The 24,454-nt window shown below is 26.8% G+C and overlaps 1 protein-coding gene across 1 annotated transcript; it reads right to left on the bottom strand.

Annotated features, from left to right (window-relative positions):
• Positions 1–16,690: 16,690 nt before the first annotated feature.
• LOC145831303 (small ribosomal subunit protein uS5) lies at positions 16,691–22,877 on the bottom strand. The gene is made up of 5 exons (XM_082938503.1): positions 22,840–22,877; positions 19,995–20,144; positions 18,248–18,443; positions 17,300–17,633; positions 16,691–16,958 (listed from the first exon to the last, which is right to left on the bottom strand). The coding sequence occupies exons 2-5, from the start codon at positions 20,126–20,128 to the stop codon at positions 16,795–16,797; spliced, it is 828 nt and encodes a 275-aa protein (XP_082794629.1). The 5' UTR covers positions 20,129–20,144; positions 22,840–22,877; the 3' UTR covers positions 16,691–16,794.
• Between the last annotated feature and the right edge of the window lie 1,577 nt (positions 22,878–24,454).

The raw sequence follows: 24,454 nt of genomic DNA, 5'->3' as shown, positions 1-24,454 counted from the left end.
TTTCACTCTATTGATTGTATTTCTTTCTTAAGATTTAAAAGTTCAGATTATAAGAATTTAATTTTTATTTTCTCGTAAGAAACTGTAAAAGCATGTTTGTATGACTCGATAATCAAAAAGTATTTCGTACACCAGGTTTTTATATCAAACCTTTTAAGTTTTAAGCGTTTTTTAACGTATTTTTTGTATTTAGTCATAAAGTTACATGTTTACTAGTATCTTCTATTTATATAGTCTACTTTTTAATGTTAGAGAACGGCTGTTTTAACAAATCCAGCCAGCAAAAAACTTTTCTTCTAAAATTTTACGAGCTTTAACATGGCTTGAATGAATTTTTTTGTAATTTTTTTTTTAACCAAACTTTAAAACAAATTATTTTAAATTTATATAATGCTAATTTGGAACTTTTTTTTATTCTTTAGGATGTTCTTTTGCTTGGCTTTTCACAATAATTTTCATCGAACTGGGGTTTTACTTTTGTAGTAAGGCTCCTTTAAAAATTTAATGTTTTTTTGCATTTTTTCACTTTGCAATGTTTTTCTACAAAAATGTTTTTATTTATTTATTTTTATTTTTTTAATTGAGTTTTATAACGATATTATTATTTTTTTTAATTTCTTTTTTTGTTATAACATATGCTTTAATAAATTTTTCAGAAAATTTCTGAATTTGCATGGTTTTTGCTTTTTTTTACATGGTTTTGTAGCAAGAGTAATTTGTTTTTTTTTTTAATTTTGTTTTTAACAAACTTATATAATTAAGTTTTATAACCTTATTATATTTTTTAAAATATATGACTCATACAAGTTTTACCTAAATTTTTTGTTTACGTAATTTGAGGGATTTCTTGATCAAATACTAAGAATTTAGGTAGAACTAAAATGGGTCATATATTTGAAAAAATAGTAAGTTGGAAAAAAATATAATAACGTTATGAAACTTAACTACATAAGTCTGTTAAAAAAGAAAAGTAAAAAAAAAACAATTTACTTTTGCTATAAAACCATGTAAAAAGAACCAAACCGTGCAAATTTGCAAATTTTCTGAAAAATTTATTTGAGCATATGTTACAAAAAAATAATTTGAAAAAAAAAATTAATATCGTCTTAAAACTAAATAAAATAAGTATGTTAATAATAAAAAAATTTGAAATAAAAGATATTTTTTGTAGAAAAACGTTGCAAAGTTAATAAATGCAAAAAAAAATACATTAAATTTTTAAAGGGGCCCCATTACATAAGTAAAACCCCAATTCGACAAAAATTATTGTGAAAAGCTAAGCAAAAGAACGTTCTTTAGAATAAAAAAAAGTTTCAAGTTAGCATTAAAAAACTTGAAAATAAATGGTTTTAAAGTTTGGCTTAAAAAAAAAATTACAAAAAAGCCATTCAAGCCAAGTTAACGCTCGTTAAAATTTTAACTGCAGACTGGAAAAGATATCCCTTTCTCTTCTAAAAAAATTAAAACATTAAGAACTTAGTATTCTTTTAAACTTCCAGACGTGATAAATTATTTTTATTTATTTTATTGGTATAAATTCATATTTAACCGCTTTATACATTTAAAAAAAATTAATGTGTAACACTTTATATGATGTGAGTATCCTATAAAATAAAGAAAATTTTAGTAAAGATAACTGAAACACTAGTTTTCTTTGTATGGTTATGTATTAAATTTAAATTTTTATACTTGAACCGATCTGCAAAGCCATTAAGTATTTCTACTTAAACTAGTCATTTACAATTAAATATCATTGATAATACACACAGTAAACTCATATTGCGCTGTAATGAAAACAGTGAACGAAATATTGTATAAAATTGGCATTATGAAATCTTCTTATTGAAGTGATAAATAGAAGATTATAGACCAGGGTTTCCCAAAGAGGGTCAAGTAGGCCCCTTGGGTTCATTACAGAAATTTAGCGGCAATGAGCAGCAAAGGGTCGAAACGGGGGGCATGAGGTCATAATCTGAAACTTACACTAGATATTTGTGAATGATGAAGAGCAAAAAAAAAGGTCTTAGGCGTTGTTAATGGTAGTTTTGAAATTTATACTAGATATTAAAAAAAAAAAGGAAATTTAGAGGGTCACAAACCGTAAATGGGGGAGCCACAAGGCCATAACTATTACACTAAGTATTCTGGAGTTAATGATGAAGAGTAAAAAATAAACCAAAAAAGGTCTTAGGCGGTTTTAACTGTAGTTTTTGAGAAATTCTGTCGGAGAAGGCCATAGCTCTTTTAATTTCTTTAAAGGGAAACAGTTTAAAAAGCTTAGGAAACTTACATTTTGAAGCTTATCCTACAGTTTTGATTTGTAAAACAAAACCAGCATTGAAATGAAATTTGAAAGTCATTTTTTACTACTTCTTAGTAAAAAGCTTTTTTCTAATTTAGATTAGTGGAAGTTTCACCACTTATTGGTTTAAAATAGTGGTCAAACTCAAGTTTTTTTCTTTAAAGCATGAATCGGCGAATTGCTTCCCGCGGACCAAATGCGGCTCACTCAAAAATAAAATTTTGTTTGTCGATTGATGTAAGACGTAAAAAACATTTAAAAATGCGCTAGAACTTTTCCTTCTAAAAACCATTTTTCAAAATAACAATCATTATAAAATGTTACTTTTCAGCTTGTGTCCACTTATTTTAAAGAAAAATCAAACCTTTAAAAATGTTCTAACTTTAGACTGAGCGGGTTTATCATTGTAATGTATTAGAGTTTTGCGCTGTAATAGTTGTTTTTTACTTTGGCACAACATACTTGTTTACTAGATGAACTTTTCAGTTAAGATTATTCTATTTTAAACAATGCATTACTAAAAATGTGGTACAATATGTTAAGGTTTAAGTTTATGTAGCATTAAGTTAAAACAATCGGTAGGAATAATACAAATATAATTTGTTTGATAACTTAAGTAAACCAAAGTTTACAACACAGGTTCGCTAAGAACAAAAAGGTGGATACATAACTAAGCAATATAAGAAGACTTTTATAAACTGAAAAAAGCTGACAAAACACAAATTAACATAAAAAATTATTAATATGTTAAGATAAACTGGTACGAATCTTGTGTACTTTTTTCGTTTTTGACAATCTTTGAGCCTAAGTTCTCTTCAAAGTATGTTAGGACATTTTGAGATAGTTTACTCATTTTTGAAAGTTTTTCCGAAAGTTCATTTTAGTCACTTATTTTTAGTAACTTTGCCAAAAGTTCTAAGTCATTTAAAAATGCCCTCTTTATTTTTCAATATTTTCGTTCCTATCTATAATTATGTTGTAGAGTTCATTTTTCGTCGGCTTTGGAGTACTTGCAAGAATTTCAACTAATTCTAGCAAAACTCAAAGCACTGCTAAAATAAATACACAATACCAATATATTCATTTGCATATTTAAGTTAACTTTTAGTTGAGTTTTCTTTTCTTGACTCATATGAGAATGTAACTCTGGAAACTAGTTACTACTTGCTTTATTAATTCGAGATATGTGACCAAAAATTCCGAACACACTTCAATATCTTCAACAAATGCTGCCAAAAGCAGCTATACTTTCTAAACTATTAAAAAATTGATTTTTATTCTTGTTCAGTTAGTTAGCTATTCTCATTTAAACTTTTTGAATCCGATTTATTTAGGAAATCTTGGAAAAGCGCATTGGCGTTGTTTAACAAGTTATAAAGCACTATTTTCACATTGAAATCTCTTTTCAAAATAGCTGATAAATTACTTTCTTTCGAAAATCTAATGGTATATCAATACTTTGACCATCAATAAGGCTAATGCTTTCAGTTTATCTTTTGAAAAGCTTCTGGCGATTGCCTTAGACATTTCGGATTGTTTTCCGAAAAGTTTCCTTCAGCGAATTTGCAGGTTTGCTCAGAGGCTTCGCGTTGAAAGTTTTAACTGCACTTTGAAACATCGTCTTCTTTTTCATTTTCTGAAATAATTCACTTTTGAGTGCTTGCGTGTTCATTTTAATTAGACTGTCCAAGATTTCTACAATAATTTTGACTCTGTTGTCCTACAAACAATACTTCTTTTGATTTTTTTCCTTGTTTATGTTGATTGCAGAGGTTGTTTCTGAAGTTTTTCCAAGAATTTTCATCTTCAATTTATAATTTTTAGAAGCACCTATATTTGCTACTTCACTTTTTGTAATCGGAAATTCTTTTGCGTCTTCATTACAATCATACGCATCAGATTTAGATTTCATTGAAAACTTATCAGAGACGCTTTTATCATTTCTTTTGAAGCTGATGTAATTAAACTAGAGACACACTGACAAGTACTATAGCATGAAACCGAACCAACAAAGACTTACGCCACTTTGCTAATGCAAAGTCAAACTCTAATAATAATTTAATCATTTTACCGCATACAAATACCTGGTTTGAAAAAATGGCGAATAAAAAATAAATGCTCAAGTTTAAATATCATATGCTTTACAGATTATGCAGTTTGAATTGTCTTTTTTATATGTAAACAGTATATAAATATTAGTTTACTTTTAAAAAAAAACTGTATAGTATAAAAATATTAAAGTTATACTTTACAAAATAAAGTAATAAACCATTATAGCAGAGTTGTTTTTAAAGGAATAACTAGTGGTAGCAAAAGTATTATCATTAAAGAGTAAAACAGATTTTTCAAACATTTAAGTATTGCCTTTTTAAGTCAGGCCGCAGTTTGTAGAAAAAAACCTTCTGCGGGCCGCATTCATTTAAAGTAATTGTAGTAGTTGTTATAAATGTACTATATTATTTAAAACAAAAATATGTTAGAATAAGCAATAACAAAACACTACTTAATTAGTCATTATTTGACTAAGAGTCAAAGTTTTTACTAAAAGTTTTTTTTATTTTTAGATATTTATAGGTGAAAAGTACATCGCAAGCCGCAAGTTGCTGACCCCTAATATAACTTAAGATATGATTACAAAATGTAGGTTTAATACTATAGTAGGTTTTTAATTACTATAATTATGTACTAATTCTGTTAGCTGTGTTTAAAAATCCAAAACTTAAAAACATTTATTTTTTATCCATTTTTTAAAATATAGCCACATAATGAAAGAATATAAATATTTCCATTTTAGTTTTAAATTGAATTAGAAATGTAGTGGTTAAAAGTGTTTTATAAGACTTGAAATTGTTTTCAAAAAACTAATGCTTACTTACAGTACAAACAGAAATAAAAGAATAATTTTAAGAATAAATACAAAGATTGTGTGAAAATTGTTATAGTTGACTTTAAAAAGTTAAAGCTAACTTAATAAAAACTATAGAGGACTGTTTGTAAACTTTCACTAGTTTCTCTAATTAAAAAAATTCTAACAAAAAACGCAGCAAAAAGATCTTCAGTTGCAGAACATCTAATAATAATAGAGATTGTGCTAGGAAATATGACATATAAAGATTTAGAATAATCCATCATTGCAATAGTGTATTTGATCTCGTGAAGTTGGAGGCTATCTCCATATTTTAGAAAAACTAAAACTGTGCAAACAAAAGGAATTCGATTACAATAGTGTCTTTATTTAATTAAAATATCTTCTTTTTTCCGTCAGTAGTATTTGAGTTTAATTATTTGTTACTTTACACTGATTACTTATTGCGCTTATTACTTTGTTAGTTTTAATTTTTTGTGTTTTCGTTTAAAAAACTATTCATAATTTTAAATTTGTTCTACTGTTAAGTTCTGACGAAAAGTAGTGTAATACGTATAAACTATCACAGAAAAACTTGGGAGAGTGTTTTATATATTGTTATGCATTTAAATGAATTAGCTAATAATGTTTGAAATTCTTGTTTATCGCTAAACATTTTTTTAACAACTGGTAAATTTTGAAAATTAACTATAGAAATCGTTTATGACGTTAAAGGTCTTATAAGACTAGTTTAAACTCATTAGAACTTTATTATAAATACTTATTTCACTAGATAGATTTACCAACCGTTTAAAAGTTGATAAGTTGATCTGTAAATATTTTGAAGACTGATAATTCGCGAATTAATGAGTTAAAAAATCGATTAAAGTTATTCAAGGTTAGTTTCAGTTGTTTTATATAATTAAGTAAACAAAAGTTCATATGATAAGTACAAAGATCAAAGTTTTAATTTAAAGTTCAATTTTTAATGCTGCATATTACTTTTGCTTTTATACCTTTGAAGCAAGTTGTTTTTTTCTATAAGAATTTAACATGGTTTTTACGCACCGTTTACACGTAGTTTCAAATAAAAAATGATATTAGAGAAACTGTAACAGGATATCAAGTTGCACTTGATTACTGTTTAGATTTGGTTGGAAGTTTTGAGCTAAAAGTTCATCCAAGCGTTAAGAGAAAGCTCGCAAGGTCAAGTTTTATACTGATGCAAGTTTAATTCAGTTGACAAAAAGAGAAAATAAAGTGCAGACCAGAAACCCTGATGCAACATTGAGTTAGGGAATGTTATATATAAGCTGATACAACAGACAGAGGGGAGATTCTAGCCACAGCCTGCTGCAGTAAACGTGATAATGAAGAATAGACATTTATATTGTTTTCTTGTGTTATATAAAGTGTTTTTTGATTAGTATTATTTTTATAAGTATTTCTTATTTACATTCTAAGTAGTTAAATCTTATTTTGTTTCATACATTCTTAAAGTATATTCTTGCTAGATTAAATCTTGTGTAAAGGTTTTGACCACATTTAAAGTGTTTTCTAAATTTGATGTTCTTTATATATTTGTTAGTATTTGCAATTGTTCTTTATATAAAATATTTTACTCATGTCATGCTTAGTTTTATATAGAGAAGCCTAAGTATTATTAGTATCATTGTTTAGTATAAGTTAAGTTTAGTATTAAAGGTACCTACATCTGTAGGTTACAAAACTACTAAAGGCTAAAGAATGAAAATAAAAAGCTCAATTCACAATTAAGAAGAAAGGATAACGTAATTAGAAAGTTGAAGAAGGATAAGATGTCAGATGGGAGGGAGATATTGGAAGCTTGGAAGGAAGTTAATTATATTTAGTACTCGCAAGGAAAATAAAGATCTTACATAGAAACTTAAGAAAGATCAGGAAGTGCTTAAAAGTGCACAGAAGGAAACAGAAAGTAACAAAATAAGTTACTTTAAAAAAATTCGTCATTGAAAGAAGAATGAGTTTTAATAAAAATTAAATAGGCAAAAAAAAATTACAATACTTTATCATCAATTAATTTTGAACGAAGCAACTAAGTTCGAGTGTAAAGATAAAATGCGAAAAATATCATTGAAATTTAAAAAATAAAATGCTTAGAAAATACTGATAGTTTGAATGCCCTAAGCATAAAGAACTTAGAAAAGAGAGCAAAAACCAATTAGATGTACTTTAAGAAAAAAAACTGTGCAAAAATGTCATAGAAAATTTAAATGAGCAAAAACAGTAAATTAAACACAAGAAAGAAAGTTAATTCAAAATTTTTAATAACGACTTTGACAGAACTACCAATGAAAAAAAGAAGTTAAAAAAACATTATGAAAACAAAAACATTTATATAAGCAGTTTGGTTATGAAATCAAGTGCAGTTGACAAAAAGATAAAAATCTTAGAGAACAACTATAACGAACTTTTAAGCAGATCCACTACTCTAAACAATATACTTTAAAAAGGAAGCTAAAATTATTTTTTTTGGTTTACTATCATTTCTAACTCGCTATCATTTCTAACCCGATCATTTCTAACCCGATCACTTCTAACCCGCTATCATTTCTAACCCGATCTTTTCTAACCCGATCATTTCTATTCCAATCACTCTAAGCCGATCATTTCTAACCAGATCACTTCTAACCCTATCATTTCTAACCCGATCACTTCTAACCCGATCATTTCTAACCCGATCACTTCTAACCCGGTCACTTCTAACCCGATCACTTCTAACCCGAGTTAACCCTATCGTTTCTAACCCGATCATTTCTAACCCGATTATATCTAACCCGATCATTTCTAACACGATCATTTCTAACTCGATCGTTTCTAGCCCGACAATAATTAATTATTATCTAACCCGATCTGTATAAATATGTTTATGAATTATTGTATTAAAATAAGGATTTGTTTGAAAAACAAAATGATCTCAAAAAGGATTTTTTTTCGAAATTTAGTTAATTTTGTTTAAAGTAAACTTAATGTTCAGATAGCTTTAATAAAATTTAATTTTTAATGTTTTTATCTATTGAAAGTTTTTTTTATCCTACGCTAGACCCACAGATAAAAATCTGGGCCGCTTAAACTAAATAGCACATAAGGAAGAGAAAAAAAATTATATATCTTAAAATCAAAAACTACAGTTTTATCTAATTTTTTTAGATTAACAGCAAAAAAAATCAACACTTAGTATAAGAATAATTAACTTATTTATGATTCGAATGAGAAATAAGTTAACAAACTTGGTTTTAATTTTATAATAAGCAACTTAAATATCAACTCTTTTAACGGTCAGTGAGTTCCAATAAAACAAAACACAGCTGCACAATCTTTTATTTTAGAATTAACTTCCAATTTATTTTCAACAAACAACCTTCTCTGCAAAATTCAGCAATACATATTGAAACAATTTAGTAAATTTTTTCTATAATTTTAGGTTAGCAATCAGCAAAATAGTCTAAATTACGCACTTCTACATTTAAATAAGTTCAGGATTACTTTTATAAAATAAATTAAGAATATACTACAATGTCAGAATTCAAACAAACTACAAAAATTTATGACTAAAACTTCTTCTTTAATATACATCTACCAGATATACACATCCTAACTTTTAGAGTTAGGTTCTGCACATTTGTGCAACTATTTGGTATTTCATTGTTTTTTATCATTTTTTTTGTAGCTTTGCCAAAGCATAATCGAAAAATAAAAATAAACATTATTAGAATTAAAGTAAAGACAATTGAAAAAAGAAGTCAAAAATTTAAATGCATTGACTAAGCACTAGGTTTAAAACCTTAAGTCTAAATCACATTAACAATACAGGTCAAATAAAAATTTATCAGAAACATTGGAAAATGGTTTACATAGGAAAGGCAATTCTAATAAAACCAAACTATAGAATGAACAAAATCCTACATATTATATCAATGGTGCATAAGTTTAAAATTTGTTAAATTACTTTTAGTTTCTAATATAAAGTATCTTATTTTAATCAAGTAAGCTTTAATCAAGTTTGTTCAACTTTATGCAAAGATTCATTTTTTTTTTAAAGCTAACTCCACATTTAAACTGAAAGATACTTATGACTGCATGCATTTTTCGATTTATTTTTGTTGTGACTAATTTTTTTTGTAAGATTCAAAAATTGATTATAAGTTAACTGTAGTTTTTAGTTTTGAAAGCATTAGGGAAAGTATAAGTCTTCTGTATTCTAAAGATTAAATATTAAGTTTTGATAGTCGTCAAAGTAAGAAATAAAATGAGCATTGCAGCGGTTAAAGACTATTCTTTACTTTTTTATGAAGAGATTCTATATGGTTATCATAAATTTTAAGTATGGAGACCAGATTGGCATGTTGCATTCAAATTTAGGGCAAATTTATACGAAATACCATTATCAAAGAGTATTAGTATGAATATATATAATCTTAGAATAATACAGTTGATAAAATTTAGTAATCGTAATTAGTATTGTAACTTCATTTAAAATTATCATCATTAAGTTCTAAGTTCTTAAAACGAAATTGTACACTGTTAATACAAAGTAAAAAGTAGAGGCAAACGTTTATTTTTTTATAAATAGACCCTGTCATTTACTAGAATTTAATTTAGATTTTCTTTCTTTTAGCCAATGGTAAATTATATTTAAAGATTAAATAAGAAATATTACATAATAAACTTAAATATAAAAGTTAAGTTTCGAAAACTTATTAGTTTGATTTTTTCATATTTCTTTCAAAATATGTTGTATATAGAGCAAAATAAATTTACATTTTTAATAAAAATTTAAAGTTTTAAAAAATTAAAATTTCAAAAATAATTCTACACGATTAATAGTGAAAACTTCTTTAATATTTTTCTTGATATCTTTTTAAAGTTATTATTTAACAGATTCCCTAAAACACAAAAACTTAGATTATTTAGCGATCATTATATATGAATTAAAAATATAAGTTATTTTTTGAGTTTCTGCAGCTTTTGTTACATTACAAGTTAGAACTTTGATATGAGTTTGATCTTCATTGAAACTTTTAATGTTAAATGCTACTTGTGTTAAATTTTAATTTTTTATTCTGGTATGATGCTATTTTAGAACTATTCCTTTACTTAATATCATTGTGGTCTTTTAAGTTACACCTTGTTATTTATAAGTACTAGCTTTTTTTGTTGTTGTAATTTTTTTAAAAACTAGCTGATATTTTGGTTACACTATAAGTTGAATTATGAGACAATTGTTATTTCTTTAGTGCTTGTTTTTACTGATGCAGTTTTTAAAGTTGCACTTTACTATGCAAAAAATTAGTTTGATTTTATTGTTTTTATTTAAAACTTCTTGAAGTTGTAGCTTTTATTTATCAAGTTTTCAAAGTAACGCACTGTTATTTAAAATTAATTAGATTCGTTTCATTATTCTTATTCGAAAGTTCTTTCAGTTCTATTTTCTATTGGTGTAGTTTTATTTTGAAGTAACGTTTTTATTGAGTAAATATTAGCTTGTTTTTTTTTTACTTAAATTTTTCTAAAGTTAATACCAGGTCAGTCTGAGCTGATAATAGTTGGATCAGCAGATTTTTTTCAAAGCTTTTTTTTTGTGTCCCTTACCCCTAACTAATAAATTAATCAGATTACAAGTTTAAAATATCATGAAAAACAGCTTCTTCTTTTTTTTTTTTGCTGACTTGGTTTTTTTCAGCTCAGATTGATCTTTGAGTATAAAAGCCTCTGCTTTACACCATTAGTTTACACTAGTAATGTTTACTTATTAGCTTTATCGATGGCTGTATGTATAGACAGAAAATATCATTAAACTTTTGGTTTCGTCGACCCTCATAATGTTATTTATTTCAAAAAAGAAAAGCAAAGATTCAGAAGAAAAAGTTTAAGTCTCTGCAAGCTGTTGATAATGAAAATAATATGGGCAGCTGTCAAATTTGCATGAGCGTACAAAATTGCACGAGGGGACAAAATTGCACGAGTGCACAAAATTGCACGAAGGGTCAGTTTTGCACAGAGACATTTTTGCACGAGTTGAATTTTTTTTATTATGATTTTTATTTTTATATTAATTTAAAAATTTTTCATTTAGTTTTTATTTATTTTTCTATCACTGTTACCCCTAACCCTTACCCTCGGTCGGTAGCTTTTTTTTTTAATAGTTGATTTATTTTTATAGAATAATCATTATTAGTTATTATTTCTTTTTTTTACAATCATGTTACCCCCAACCCTTACCCTCAATCAATAACTTTTTATTACTTTTTTTTTATATACTTAAAAACATTAAATTTTGCTCTCTCGTGCAATTTCGTACCCTAGTGCAAATTTGTCTTAATACCAAAGTATCTTCGTGCAACTTCGTTCCCTCGTGCAAATTAGTAACTTTGTGCAAATTGTCTTCGTGCAATTTTGACCCGTTCCCAAATAATAAACAATAAACTTTAGGTTTGAAACTTTGTTTACTTATTTTCATCAAAAAGTTAAATAACTATTTTCCTTTATAGGACTAGTTAATTTACTTAAGAATTTAATATTTTATCCGAAAACTTTTTCTATGTACAAGAAAACTGTACTAAAGTTGTATAAATAAAATTAGTTAAAAAAAAATAAATAAACCAACTAATGATCTAACCGAATTCGGTTTTCACCAAAAATTAAAAAATGGATCTGATTTCGGCTAGATCTTAATTTTTAGATATTAGTTTTCGCATATCTTATTATAAGTATATCCGGATCCAGTTATTTAAAAGGAGTAACAGTCATTTATTATTAAAAAATGTCTTACTTTAAAGAAACAACAACTTTACATTTTTGACATAACGTTACCTCAAAAGACACAAGTAAACTATCGAAAATATATAAATTCACAGTTTCAGTTCTTTTAATAATTTTAAGTGATGTATACTGTAAGTTGACAAATACTTATTTATGTTTTTTTGATACTATAAAAAACAAAAAAAGATAAAAAACGAAGGTAAACTTTCTATTTACTCTTTATTTGAATATGTTTACCTTTACTGTATCAATAAAAGCATGGTGCTTGCTTTATTCATAATAGTTTTGCTTCCTTCGTTTCATGACAAATCAATACTTCTTAAGTGTAGTGTCTTAAATTTTAATGAACTCTTGTCCCTAAATTTATCATTTTAGTAATGTTTTTAGTTTGTTAATAGTTAAATTGACATGGTCAGTTCTTAGTCAGCATCCAATTTATAAAACATTAGTATAAACAGTTATAGCATTAAATAACAATAATATAAATATAATAAGTGTTAATAAAAAATACAATAATTTTTTACTACTTTTTTGAAACAGGTTAAGTGTATACCGCCTAATAAAGTTCGTTTTTTATTTGAAAAAATCAGACAAAGCGCTTAAACACTAAAAATTCTTTATAAAAACAGTTTAAACTTTGCAGATTTTGTTAAATGTACAGTCTTGTTCTTGTATAAAAATATATTATTATTATTTTAGTTAATGTTTTACAATTTTTACTATTGTCTGAACTTTACTTTTAAAAAACACACCTACATTTGCTTTTTTAAAGTAAAGGCCAGTACCAAAAGAACTCTAAAACAAAAAATTATTTACAAAAACCGTTCAATTTTGTACACATGTTGTTAAATGTACACTACAGTCTTGTATGCACTTTTTTTATTGTTCTAACTAATGTATTGAATCTTTTTGACAGTCTGAATTTTAACTTAAAACCAAAACCTATGTTTGTCCAATGTGATTCTGTCCAGTGAAAAAAGGATTATCTTATGGGATAGTCAATTAAAACAAGTACTTAATTATGACCATTGACTTTACTTATTTTAAACTAATAGTTTTTTTTGTTGTTGGTGTTCAGTATTCAATTAACATTAAAAAAATTAAAATATGTTACTAATTTTTTTTGTTACTGTTGTATAAAAAAAATTATAGTTTAAGTTGTGATTAATGTTTGTATTCAATAAAAAAAATCAAGAATATTGAAAATTATATAACCTTCAAAAAATCATAATTGTATATTTGACCAAAGAAAAAATATACATATAATGACATATGTAGTACTTTTTAAGCTTGATCAAACTAAAAAGTTATTTTTGAGAAGAAGATTAATATATATTTTTAATAATATATATAAATTCAAAAAGCACAAAAAAAGTAACAACAAAACATCAACAAAAACCAAATTATTTCAAAAACTTATCCACACTTAAATCAAATTATAATAGTATGGAACACTTAATAAAGGTTCGTTTTCTTTTCAGATTATTAGTATAGATTTTTTCTTGTGTTTGCTTTAATTCAATAGTTCAGTTTTTTCTTGTAAAAAGAGTTTCTACTTGAATGAAGTATTAGTGAGGCTTTTCTATTTCATTGTTCTAAAAACTTTAAACTTTTCCTAAAACGACATACTTTAAAAAATATTAGTCCTGGACAAGACGTTAAAAGCTATACGTGGTGTGCGACTCGATAACCGAAAGGTTTTTTCGTGCACCAAGTCCTAGTACCAAATATTTTGAACGCTTTTATGTCGTTCAATAAACAGTATATAAATAAAGAAAATTATTGATAAATACATATACAAACTATGTAAACATGGCATAAATATTAAAAAAAATATATACAAACATATTAGCAAATTATGAATTTAATTTCAAGAAAAAATGTTGTGAATTTCTGCATCTATTTGGTGATTTAAAACCCTTAAATTGTTTATGTAACTTAATTTGATTATTAGCTAGAACATTTTCATTGGTTAGCGGGTAGGCAAAGTATGGCCTATAGGCTGAGTCTGGTCCGCTAAGTAGAATCCTCTGGCGTACAACCTTTTTTTAGAGTGTAAACTAAATTTAAGCTTCTTTTATAACAAAGTGGTTTACTAATTTGCTATAAGTTATATTTTTGGTACATAATGGTAGATAAAAAAAAATCAATACAATTTTGCGATTAAAGCAAAACAAATTTAATTTTCCAAAGTTACTTGGCTGGCCGAAATTTTTTTCTAATAAATTCTGCCCGCAAAAGCTTTTGAAGTTAATCTAGTCTGTCGACTACATAAGCTTTTCTTTCCTATTAGAATTTAAGTTATGATAAATGGAGGAAAAAATAACCTCCAAGTGTAACACACTAAAACTTTTGAACTTACTGGATCCAAACTCGGCCTATCTTGATTTGAAAATGAGATGCGTATATGGCCACATTTTAATTAAAAAAGCAGATGATTTTGATTTGATGGATCTGGTAAATCTTTAGTAACAACAAGTGCAATTTTTTTGCAATTCGATGTAGTAAGGGTTTTTTGAGTAGAACCTATAGTAAATATTCACTTAAAAAATAAATTGTAACAAAAAGTTAATAGACACTTTCCTTTAAATTAACAAAAATCTGCACCAAAGATACGTCAAATTAGTTATATTTTTCTTAGAAAAATTATACAATGTTTTAGTTTTTTATGTGTGTTCTATCAGTTTAATGTCTTTATTTTCTGTTTAAGTATATTTATTTACGAATTTTAGGACTTTTGTTAAGTTTTCTCGTTTAATGTTTGGATAAAATTGAACTATGTAAAGTTTGCATTTATTGTCTATAATATCGATTACTTAGATAATTTTATAACTCATTACGATATTTTTTTCAAAGTTAGAATAAATTTATTTCTTTTGTCAATGTATTATTTTCTAAGACTACCTTGTAACTAATTGTAGCTAATTTTTTCGTCGGTTTATTGCTATTTTTTAAAACTAACTTACAACAGGCTAAACACCTTAAATTAAAATAAAGTACTTGCAGCTCTTATTACTTATCAGACTAGTATAGATTTAATTTAATTCATGAAAGAATCCATGGTCAGACCAACTTTTATTAAAGAGACAATAACTTTCCACACAAGAAAACAAATAAGGTTTCCAAAAGTCATTTTTAAATTATTTCCAAGCCTCATAATGAACAAGTTTTTAAATTATATAACTCAATTGAAATTGAGGTAAAAACTGTCTTAAACAGCATAAAAATATAGAAAAGATTAAGTTAGGCTACTTAAGGTGTTTAAAACAAAAAATTAAATGGAAAAAAAATGTTAATATGATAGAGTTCACGTTTATAACCGAAACTTTATTACTATTTATCTAAAAACAATTTAAAATTCAAAGTTTTATAAATGATTCATGTTTTAAAAATCTATAAAATTCCAATTTTTTTGGCAACCCTGAAATAGAGTACAATTTAGTATGTAACAATCTGATATAATTGGAACAAAAATTTCATTACGACGACATAATCAATATCCTTATTCAATATGTAGAAATCAACCACTACTTATGCCTGTTTTAAAATATTCAATCAATAACAAATTTTTTGGACCTTTTAAAAATATTCAGGAAATAGATTATTGTGCTGTTATGATAAAATCGAACTTATCTCTTGGCATTCGAATTCCAGACTTGTTTTGTAGACTTTCACCTATGCTTTTGTTGATTGTTATAATAAAGTTAACATAGTGCTTGTTGGCGACTTATTATAAGAAGTACCGTGTCCGTAAGAGCTTCAGACCATTTACCAAGAAATCTTACATTGTCCGTTTTTCGCTATTTCCTATAATTGTCAGATTGATTGCTCATAGCGTACGCATTCACTAAACACTACATATTACAAAACAAAACTACATATATAAATACTCTCAAGGTCCCTTCCTATTTATTTTAGGTCTTGACTTAACATATTAAAGATTAGTAGTGTTGAATGTACATGTGTTAAGTAGTAGATGTATTAATTCTACTAATAGCAAATAACTGTGAAGATATTGTTTTCTATTATTATATGTTATAGTATTGAAGGACACAGATACTATGTAATTTTAGTTAGTGCTTTGTTTGGCATTCGTGTTTATTAAGCAGGATACTTAGGGTTGCACTAGTCTATCTTAAATGAGTTTTATTATAATTTTTAGAATTGAGATGGTAAAATGTTTAACTATCAACTTTATACTGGAAAACAAATTTAAATACTCTGCGAACACTTTGTTGAAAAGAGCGAAATTAATTGGTATTACAAGTTATTTTAATCTAAAATTATACATCATGGATCAAGTATCTTGTGTATTTTATTATACCGGCACGTACACTTTATAAGTTAATCGATATTATTAGGCAGTTAAAAACAAGGGGCGATTTGTCAGGGAGGTGTCTATGAAATTAAGTTTGAAAACCGTGGTTAAGTTACAAATTAGCGAAATGCTGTTAGCAACTTTAAATTTTACGTTCAAGTTTAACATATAAAAAATATACTTACGGCTGATTCTTATGAAAAATTTATTTTTGTTAAGGTGTAACCTAGTATTTTTTAGAGACATAAAACGATGTCAGTTTTTTTTAATTTAGCAAGTTACTGTATTTAATAAAATTTCAACAAAAATTTGTGCTGCCTTACTTTATTTTTAGTAGCCTTACGTCGCGTTAAATACCAATGTTATTCATTAGTAGTTGGTCTTATAAATCTTTATATTTAATAATTAACACAAACACTCAAAATGCATTTTTGGTTTATTTATTATTTGCCTAATAAATTCAACAACTCTCAAAAATCACATTTTTTAAAACGTATTCATTTGATTGCTGTTGAACCAGAATGGGATCTAGTAGCGCTTGACTTCCTGCTTCTGAACGGCGACCGCCTCGTGGGTCTTGCTCAAGTAGTCGGTGTGCTGCTGGTAGGGAGTGGCCTGCAGGGTTTCTTCCTTCCACAGATCAGGGGTCAAGTAGCTGTAGGTCTTGGCGATGGCGTTGAAGGTTGCCTTTGCTGTAAAAATAATATTTTGCTTTTATACACAACTTTTTTACTTTGGTGATAAATTAAAGTTAGTTATGATGCAATATATCTACTGAATATTAAATAATCTAGCAATTGTTATTGATACACCACAATATAACACAGCAAATGCTACATTAATTTTGAAGCGACCGGTTTCTGTAATTTAGTTTAGGCAAGAGTTGATACCCAAGCTAATGGAAATACGCCATTACTTTCAAATAGGTTACAAAATATATTAAATATTCACTGAAACACTTCTACTCTTTATTTTTATCATAACTTTCCGTAACATGTATATACTTTGATTACTTGATCAAATCTCAACTAACCGAAGTTTCCGAGGGTGGCGGTCTGTCCGCTGGCGCTGGTGTAGCAATCCTCCAAACCGGCCATACCCAAGAGCTTCTTGGGCACGGGAGCGGAAACGATGCCAGTACCCCTGGGGGCGGGGATCAAGCGCACGTGGACGGAGCCGCACTTTCCGTGGACCTTGCACGGAACGGTGTGGGGTTTGCCGAGCTTGTTGCCCCAGTATCCGCGCCTGATTGGGATCAAAGAGAGCTTGGCGAGGATGATGGCGCCGCGGATGGCGGTGGCGACTTCCTTGGAGCACTTGACTCCGAGACCGACGTGGCCGTTGTAGTCACCGACGGCAACGAAAGCCTGTGATTAGAAAAATTTATGATGAAGTTAATTTGTTTGATAGCTTTGAGGCTTAGTATACATCCTTGTAGTTTAAAGTCTTTAAATAAACTGTACTGATGCTCAACTACTAGTTCAAAGTTAATTTAAATTAGACAATGGGAGAATAAATATATAACATAATGATTAAAAAAAATTATATTAAATTATATTTGAGACTCTTCTTTAATGATATCAAACTCAATTAAATAGTGTTAGACTTTTAAAGTTGAAAACTTAAATTTTTAATGCTGAGTGTTTCTAAAATTTGTAGGAGCTTTTAGATAGACTTAAGTTCCTATTCAATACAAACCATAATGAAGTCAGCAAGTTTTCTAGGCGAGCTAAAAACATCATAATTGCATCGAATGAATTTTAGATATTTTAATTTTAGCATGCGTTGACACCCCCAACCAATTAAATGTGGTTGCAAGCAACGCCACATGCTTATTAACAACAGAAAAGTGATTGGTTAAAATTAAAACAACAAAAATAATGAAATTTATAACTGATTAACGTTTATATAAAACAAAACTATTTCAACAGCAGCCTAATAACTCAATTTTTCCACAACACAAAAGTTTTATTGAACTAACCTTGAAACGGGTACGCTGACCGGCCCTGGTCTGCTTCTGGACAGGCATGATCTTCAAGACCTCGTCCTTCAATTGTTCGCCGAGGAAGAAATCAATGATTTCCGACTCCTTGATGGGAAGCGCGTAGAGGTAGATCTCCTCGAGAGACTTGATCTTGCCGTCTTTGACGAGGCGACCGAGCTTGGTTACTGGCTGCCTGATATTTAGAAAATATATGTTTAAGAAAAACCATTGCATGTGTTAAGACTTTTTCATTGTACGGTTCAGATAATCGTTTTTAGAAAATTTGTTAGAAAGCAACCAAGTTCAGTAGTTATTCTTTGTCTCAGTAGTTTTAATTATTAGATTGTATTCTTTTTTTTAACCAACAAATTTGTTTATAGTACGTATACACAGAAAAATAAATTTTGAGTAATTTTAGAAGTACTTCTTAACCTTAATTTGACATCCTATACATAGTTTAATAATTTTTGCTTAGACTAAAGAAACATTTATCATCTTAAATTATGTATTATTAATAATTTAATTAAATTAACAGTAGGACAGTCTTTTTTTGACTTAATTAAATAATAATTTACTCTGCAAAATGAACATTCCAGTATATACAAGTTAAATGCACAAACTTATTAATCTTTTAATCATAGGATAAATGTTTCTAAAACAATTAGAACTTGAAGAATATTTCAGTTCTTTTTCTATACAAAATCACATTGAAGTTAACAAACAAAATAGCTTTTGACTTTTGAAGTTGACAACTTAAATTTTTTATGTTGAGTGTTTCTAAAACTTGTAGGAACTTTTAGATAGACTAAAGTTCCTATCCAATACAAATCATAATGAAGTTAGCAAGTTTTCTAGGCGAGCTAAAAACATAGAGATTGTACTGAAAAAATTTTAGATATTTTAATTTTAGCATGCGTTGACACCCCCAACCAATGAAATGTGGTTGCAAGCAACGCCACATGCTTATTATCAACGGAAAAGTGTTTTTTAAAATTAAACCAACAATATAGTTGATAAATGTTTTCACAAAATGAAACTTTTTCAAAACGTCACATGCTTCAAATTAGATCAAGGAAACATTTTACTGTTTTTAAAATATAGTTTGTTTTAATTCTAATGTAACTCTATATTAAGATTGTTTTAATTTTAAAGAAAAATATTTCAAAACCAATTGGGTTGTTGATAGAATATAATGAAATATTTAGTATACTATGAAAAACAAATAATTTGAAATAGTTTTTAATATTAAAAATATAGAAACTTATAAGTATATGCATATGTTTGTTAATTTAAAAAACTGTATGTAGTTCTTTGAACCTTAATTATATTGAGTTGTTTACTTATCATTAAAATTTTAAGTTTATAAATAACTTGATGGATCTTATTTCTATACTTATAGTTTTTGTCAATCATTACATAAGATAGATGTTTGTATAAATAATTCATTTATAAATATAAAGAACAGAATATTTCATAAATATTTTAAGGTATCAAAAAATAATATTAGCTTATTTACTTCATAAAAATAGCAGCACAAAACAATACTTGATTAAAAACAAGTTTCAAATTAACTGAAAAAACAAATTGGACACATTCTTAAAAATCTCATATTTATACAAATAAAATTCTTGTCATCTTCAAAAATTAGGCCTTTTAAACAAGGTAAGCTAGAGCAAACTATTATTTTTGCTTACCAGTTTTAATACAAGTTAAGAATAAGTTTGTTTTTAAAATAAATGCTCACCATTGTTTCTCCTCGTCTTTACCACGTCCCCTTCCACGGCCACCACCGCGACCACGTCCTCTACCACGGCCCCTGCCGCGTCCTCCAAATCCACCACGGCCTCTCTCTGCTGTTGCTGGTGCTGCGTCTGCCATGATTTTTTATATGTGCCTGTTGGAATGAGTTGTGTTATGACAAATTATTAGAAGAATATTTTTGTTAATTTTGCAATAAACATAAATATGCTAAACACATTATAGTTCTATTCTTTTGTTCTGTATACATATAATATTAAGTTGCATCATTAATATAGGCTTTATCATAACTAACACACTTTTTTATATATTGAGGGATCGCAAAAGATTCTTTTTAATATCAAGTGAGGTTAATATACAAAAACTCAACTGCCTCAGTGAACTTATGAAGTCAAAAGTTTATTTTTGCCACTTACAAAAGTTATTTATTTTGATGGGTGGGGGAGTAGTTGTAAATAGCTAACAAAATAGCAAATCAGTGTTGTAGTTTTAAATATATTAATGGAGTATTATTACTCACTAAGCTCATGTTGAGACACTTACACACTTTCAACATTAATGTAGGAATTTATCACAAAAGCTAAAACTATATCCAATAAAATTCAAAAATCTTTATTCAGTTTAACATCCTTAGCTGTCACTACAAGCTCTACTACAACTTACCTACAACTGGTTTCATAATAGTTATTCTGTGTAAATACTGTTTGTTATAATATTACATAACTACACCTGATACTACTTCCTAAGTGGTTCTAATTTTAAGGAATCAAGGACACGAAAGCGTGAGGTGGGGCAACAATGTTAAAAATTGTAAGAGCCATGAAATTTCACTTTGAATACTCAACAATTTTAATTTAACTTGATTTAAAATTATTTTCAATATTACAAACAATATGTAGGGTGTGGATTTTCTGTAAAATTAAGTTATGAAGTAAATTGTATAAAATTATCTAATTTCTATTAATAAATTTTAATACATAATCTTAATTTCTGAATCCTACAAGTTGTTCAAAAATTATTCAAGATCAACTGAGATAGTTTTAAGAGAGTTGTTCAAAAACTAAGGATAGATTTTTATTTAAATTTTGTTTGCCTCTCTCTGATTGCTTAAAAATCATAATTAATTTGAGTCTTTAAGATGCAGTAAAATAAAGCAGGTTACTTAGTATAATTTACTCCCCCTCTATGGCCTTAATAAAGTTTGAATCATATTCAATCAAAACTGTCTTGATGCAAAAAATCAAGTCAGATAATTATTAGTTACTTATATCATTTGTATTCAGTGCCAAAAAACAAATAAAACAATAAAACAGTCACTTTCCTTAGATAATTAATTAACATCTGTAACTTAAAACTAGGTTAAGCAATAAAAATTAAAAGCATTGTTTTCAGATAAAAGTTAATTGATGTAGTTTGAAGTTTGAGTTAAACATTTGCTTTTTTTGGTATAACTATAATTTAGAGAGTATACAAATCCAGTACTATGAAAAGTAAAAAAATATCCCCAACTAAAACAACCAAAAGTCTAACTTACAACTTGGTGAAAAATTTATATATTTTTATTATTCTTATAAATAATAACTCCATTATCTAGGGTATCTCAACTACATTAACAACTCCATTATCTAGGGTATACCACTTATTTAATTTTTTATAGATTTTGACTATTAGAAAGCAATTGATACTCAGGAAACAAAAAAGTAAATGCTAAATTTAACACTTAAGGATTTAAGAAACAAGGTGCTACCATTTTATATATTTTAAACTTAAATGAGGCAACTATAAAATGAGTTTTGGAAACCCTGGTCTAAAAAGAGTTATGTTAAGTCTTTAAATAACAAGATTTCTACAGGGTTGCTAAATGATGGAGGCAAATTCTCCCCAGGTTTTTAAAGTACACATGTTTGGGTCTGTTTTTAATTCAGAGTTAGAATTAAGGTGAGAAACTGTATTAAAAAGTATGACAACTTTGAAAAGATACTGTTCAGCTAATTTAAATGTGTTATAAATATTAGATGATGACAAAAAATTTTATCCGTTTGATAGGTATAAGTCAAATCCAAATTTTGATACTAAAAAACATGTTGAAATTGTTAAAAATTCAATGTTATTTTTTTTAATTTCGTAAATTCCATGTTTTATTTTCCTAAATTGTCAAATTAAAGGTCTTTTCAGATTTCTCCAAGTATTCAGGTTTTTTAGCAGCCCTGTAGAATGACTGTCAAATTCCAATTTTTTTAAAGTTCTGTAACAACCTTTTTTAAAGTTTTTGTAAAGTTCATGTTTTTATTTATTAAATATACATAACTGTCCCAAATAGGGAAATGTAAAACTAATTTGAGGAATTTTGTGTAGAAGGTTTAACATTTAAATTAACTTGTCTCTATTATTCTTTGAGATATTTATAACTCACATTATTTATTTACTAAACTGATTAATTTTCTTCATTTCAAAAATTTATAGTATGCATAAATCTAAATCTGGAGGTAAAAAGTATCTGGGAATTAAATAATATAAAACCAAACTTTGCATCAGCATCATACTAACTATGTGCAAAATTAAGTAATATTACTCAAATAAAATCCATTAATATCAATTAAACTAAAATTTATGAAAGTATACATAAATGATTTATATACATCAAATGTATAATGAAAAATACTTAGAAAATTATTGAAGACTAGGTTTTGATCTACCTACTCAATACTCTTATACTAGCACAATAGAAACACATCTCTTATTTTAAAAAATTATTAAATTGTTTTTAGTTAAGTTTAAATGTACCTACATATTGTTCTGTATTTAATATACGTACATGAATGAATACTTACTGTTTTAAGAGCTCCCTCTGTAGAAATATTTTTTGTGAAAAGAAAATATTGAAAGAGAAGTTGGCTGTTTATTTTTTTGATACTCACAATTTTAAACATTAGTTATTGCAAGCAGGGTATATTTACAAAATTTTAGTTGTGATAAAGTAAGCAAAGGAGCCTTAAAATACTGAAATTACATTAAGAAAAATTTAAACGGTATATATTTAACTTACATTTATTTGTTATAAAATAGTTACTTAACTATTTTAATAAGTAAACAATTACTTATTAAAAAAAAAACTAAACACTTCTACAAACACATTTTAAAATGTTTTATAACTCATCTTAAACTAAAGTATTACTGTGTTAATAAAAAGTTAAATTTAAAAGCTTTTTTTTTTTGCTTTTTTTCTATAGGTTAACTGTACGGAGCTTTTATACACTTAAACTAATTTCAATATAGTATTTTCTTTTTATAAATGAGTTTTCTTAAATACTAAAAGGATAACCTTGTTATCTTACTTCAATTTTTTTTTTAATTTTTATGTCTTTGTTTTAACAATTATATTGTTTAGTGAACGACAAAAAGAGTGTTCAAAATATTTGGTCATAGGACCTGGTAAACGTAAAAACCTTTTGGTTATCGAGTCGCACACCACTTGGATACCTTCTAACGTCTTGTCCAGGAGTAGATTTTAATTAAAGTCTAGTATAACAAAATAAACGAAAAAAAATTGTTCGTCTTCAAATAAAATAGTGATTTGTTAAATTTCTTGAATGTGAGTCAGAATTAAAAACTAATTGAAACCTTAATAAAACTTTAAAACTTAAGTTTACAACAGGTTAATATAAAGTTAAAAACAAATTGTGCATACTGTTAGTGTGTCAGTTAAATGTTTCGTTCCTATAAAAGTGCTTTCCATAAATATATTTAAGACTAAAAATAAATTTGCCAAGATAAAAACTCTAGTATATAAATTTAGTATACTAAAAGTCAGTAAGTTTGCATATTTCATGAGTCAGCAATTTTTATATAATTTTAATTTTTGTTTTTATATACCCTTATAACTAACCCACCTTACCCAAACATATTAAAAAATAGTCAAAAATTAACTAAAATAAATATAATAAAAATTTAGATAAAAAATGCTTATTTTTTTTACTTACTCAGAAAATATGTAATCAGACTGAGCTCTCTCTAAGTATACGAGCCCTGTATTTAATGTAAGTTTTAAATACACTCGTTTTAGATGTTTTTGAAAAATTACATAATTTGCTGCTTTTTAACCAGTAAAACTAAATATCATGAAAAATATTTACGATTTTTCTTGATAAATGAGCCAAATAAAGTAATAAGTATTTAAGTTTTAAACAAAAATAGTTCTATGCTTTACATACGCAAATTGTTATTAATTCAACTTAATTCCTTAAACATATACGAGTGAAAATACTTCATTTTTTACTAGAAATTTTTTTTATTTTAAAAATGTATAAAATTCTAAATTAGAAAAGAATGAAGGTATGCTTTACACATAAATTAAACGAAAAAATGTATACTTTTTTAAATTGTGCGATTAGGATAAACTTCTTTCTAAAAAATTTGAGAATTATTTTTGTTTTTTTTTTTAAATTT

This window comes from Thalia democratica, chromosome 3 (genome assembly GCF_965202585.1).
Source record: "Thalia democratica chromosome 3, ktThaDemo2.hap1.1, whole genome shotgun sequence".
NCBI classification, from domain to species: domain Eukaryota; kingdom Metazoa; phylum Chordata; class Thaliacea; order Salpida; family Salpidae; genus Thalia; species Thalia democratica.
This window is presented reverse-complemented; position numbering and strand designations above follow the sequence as displayed.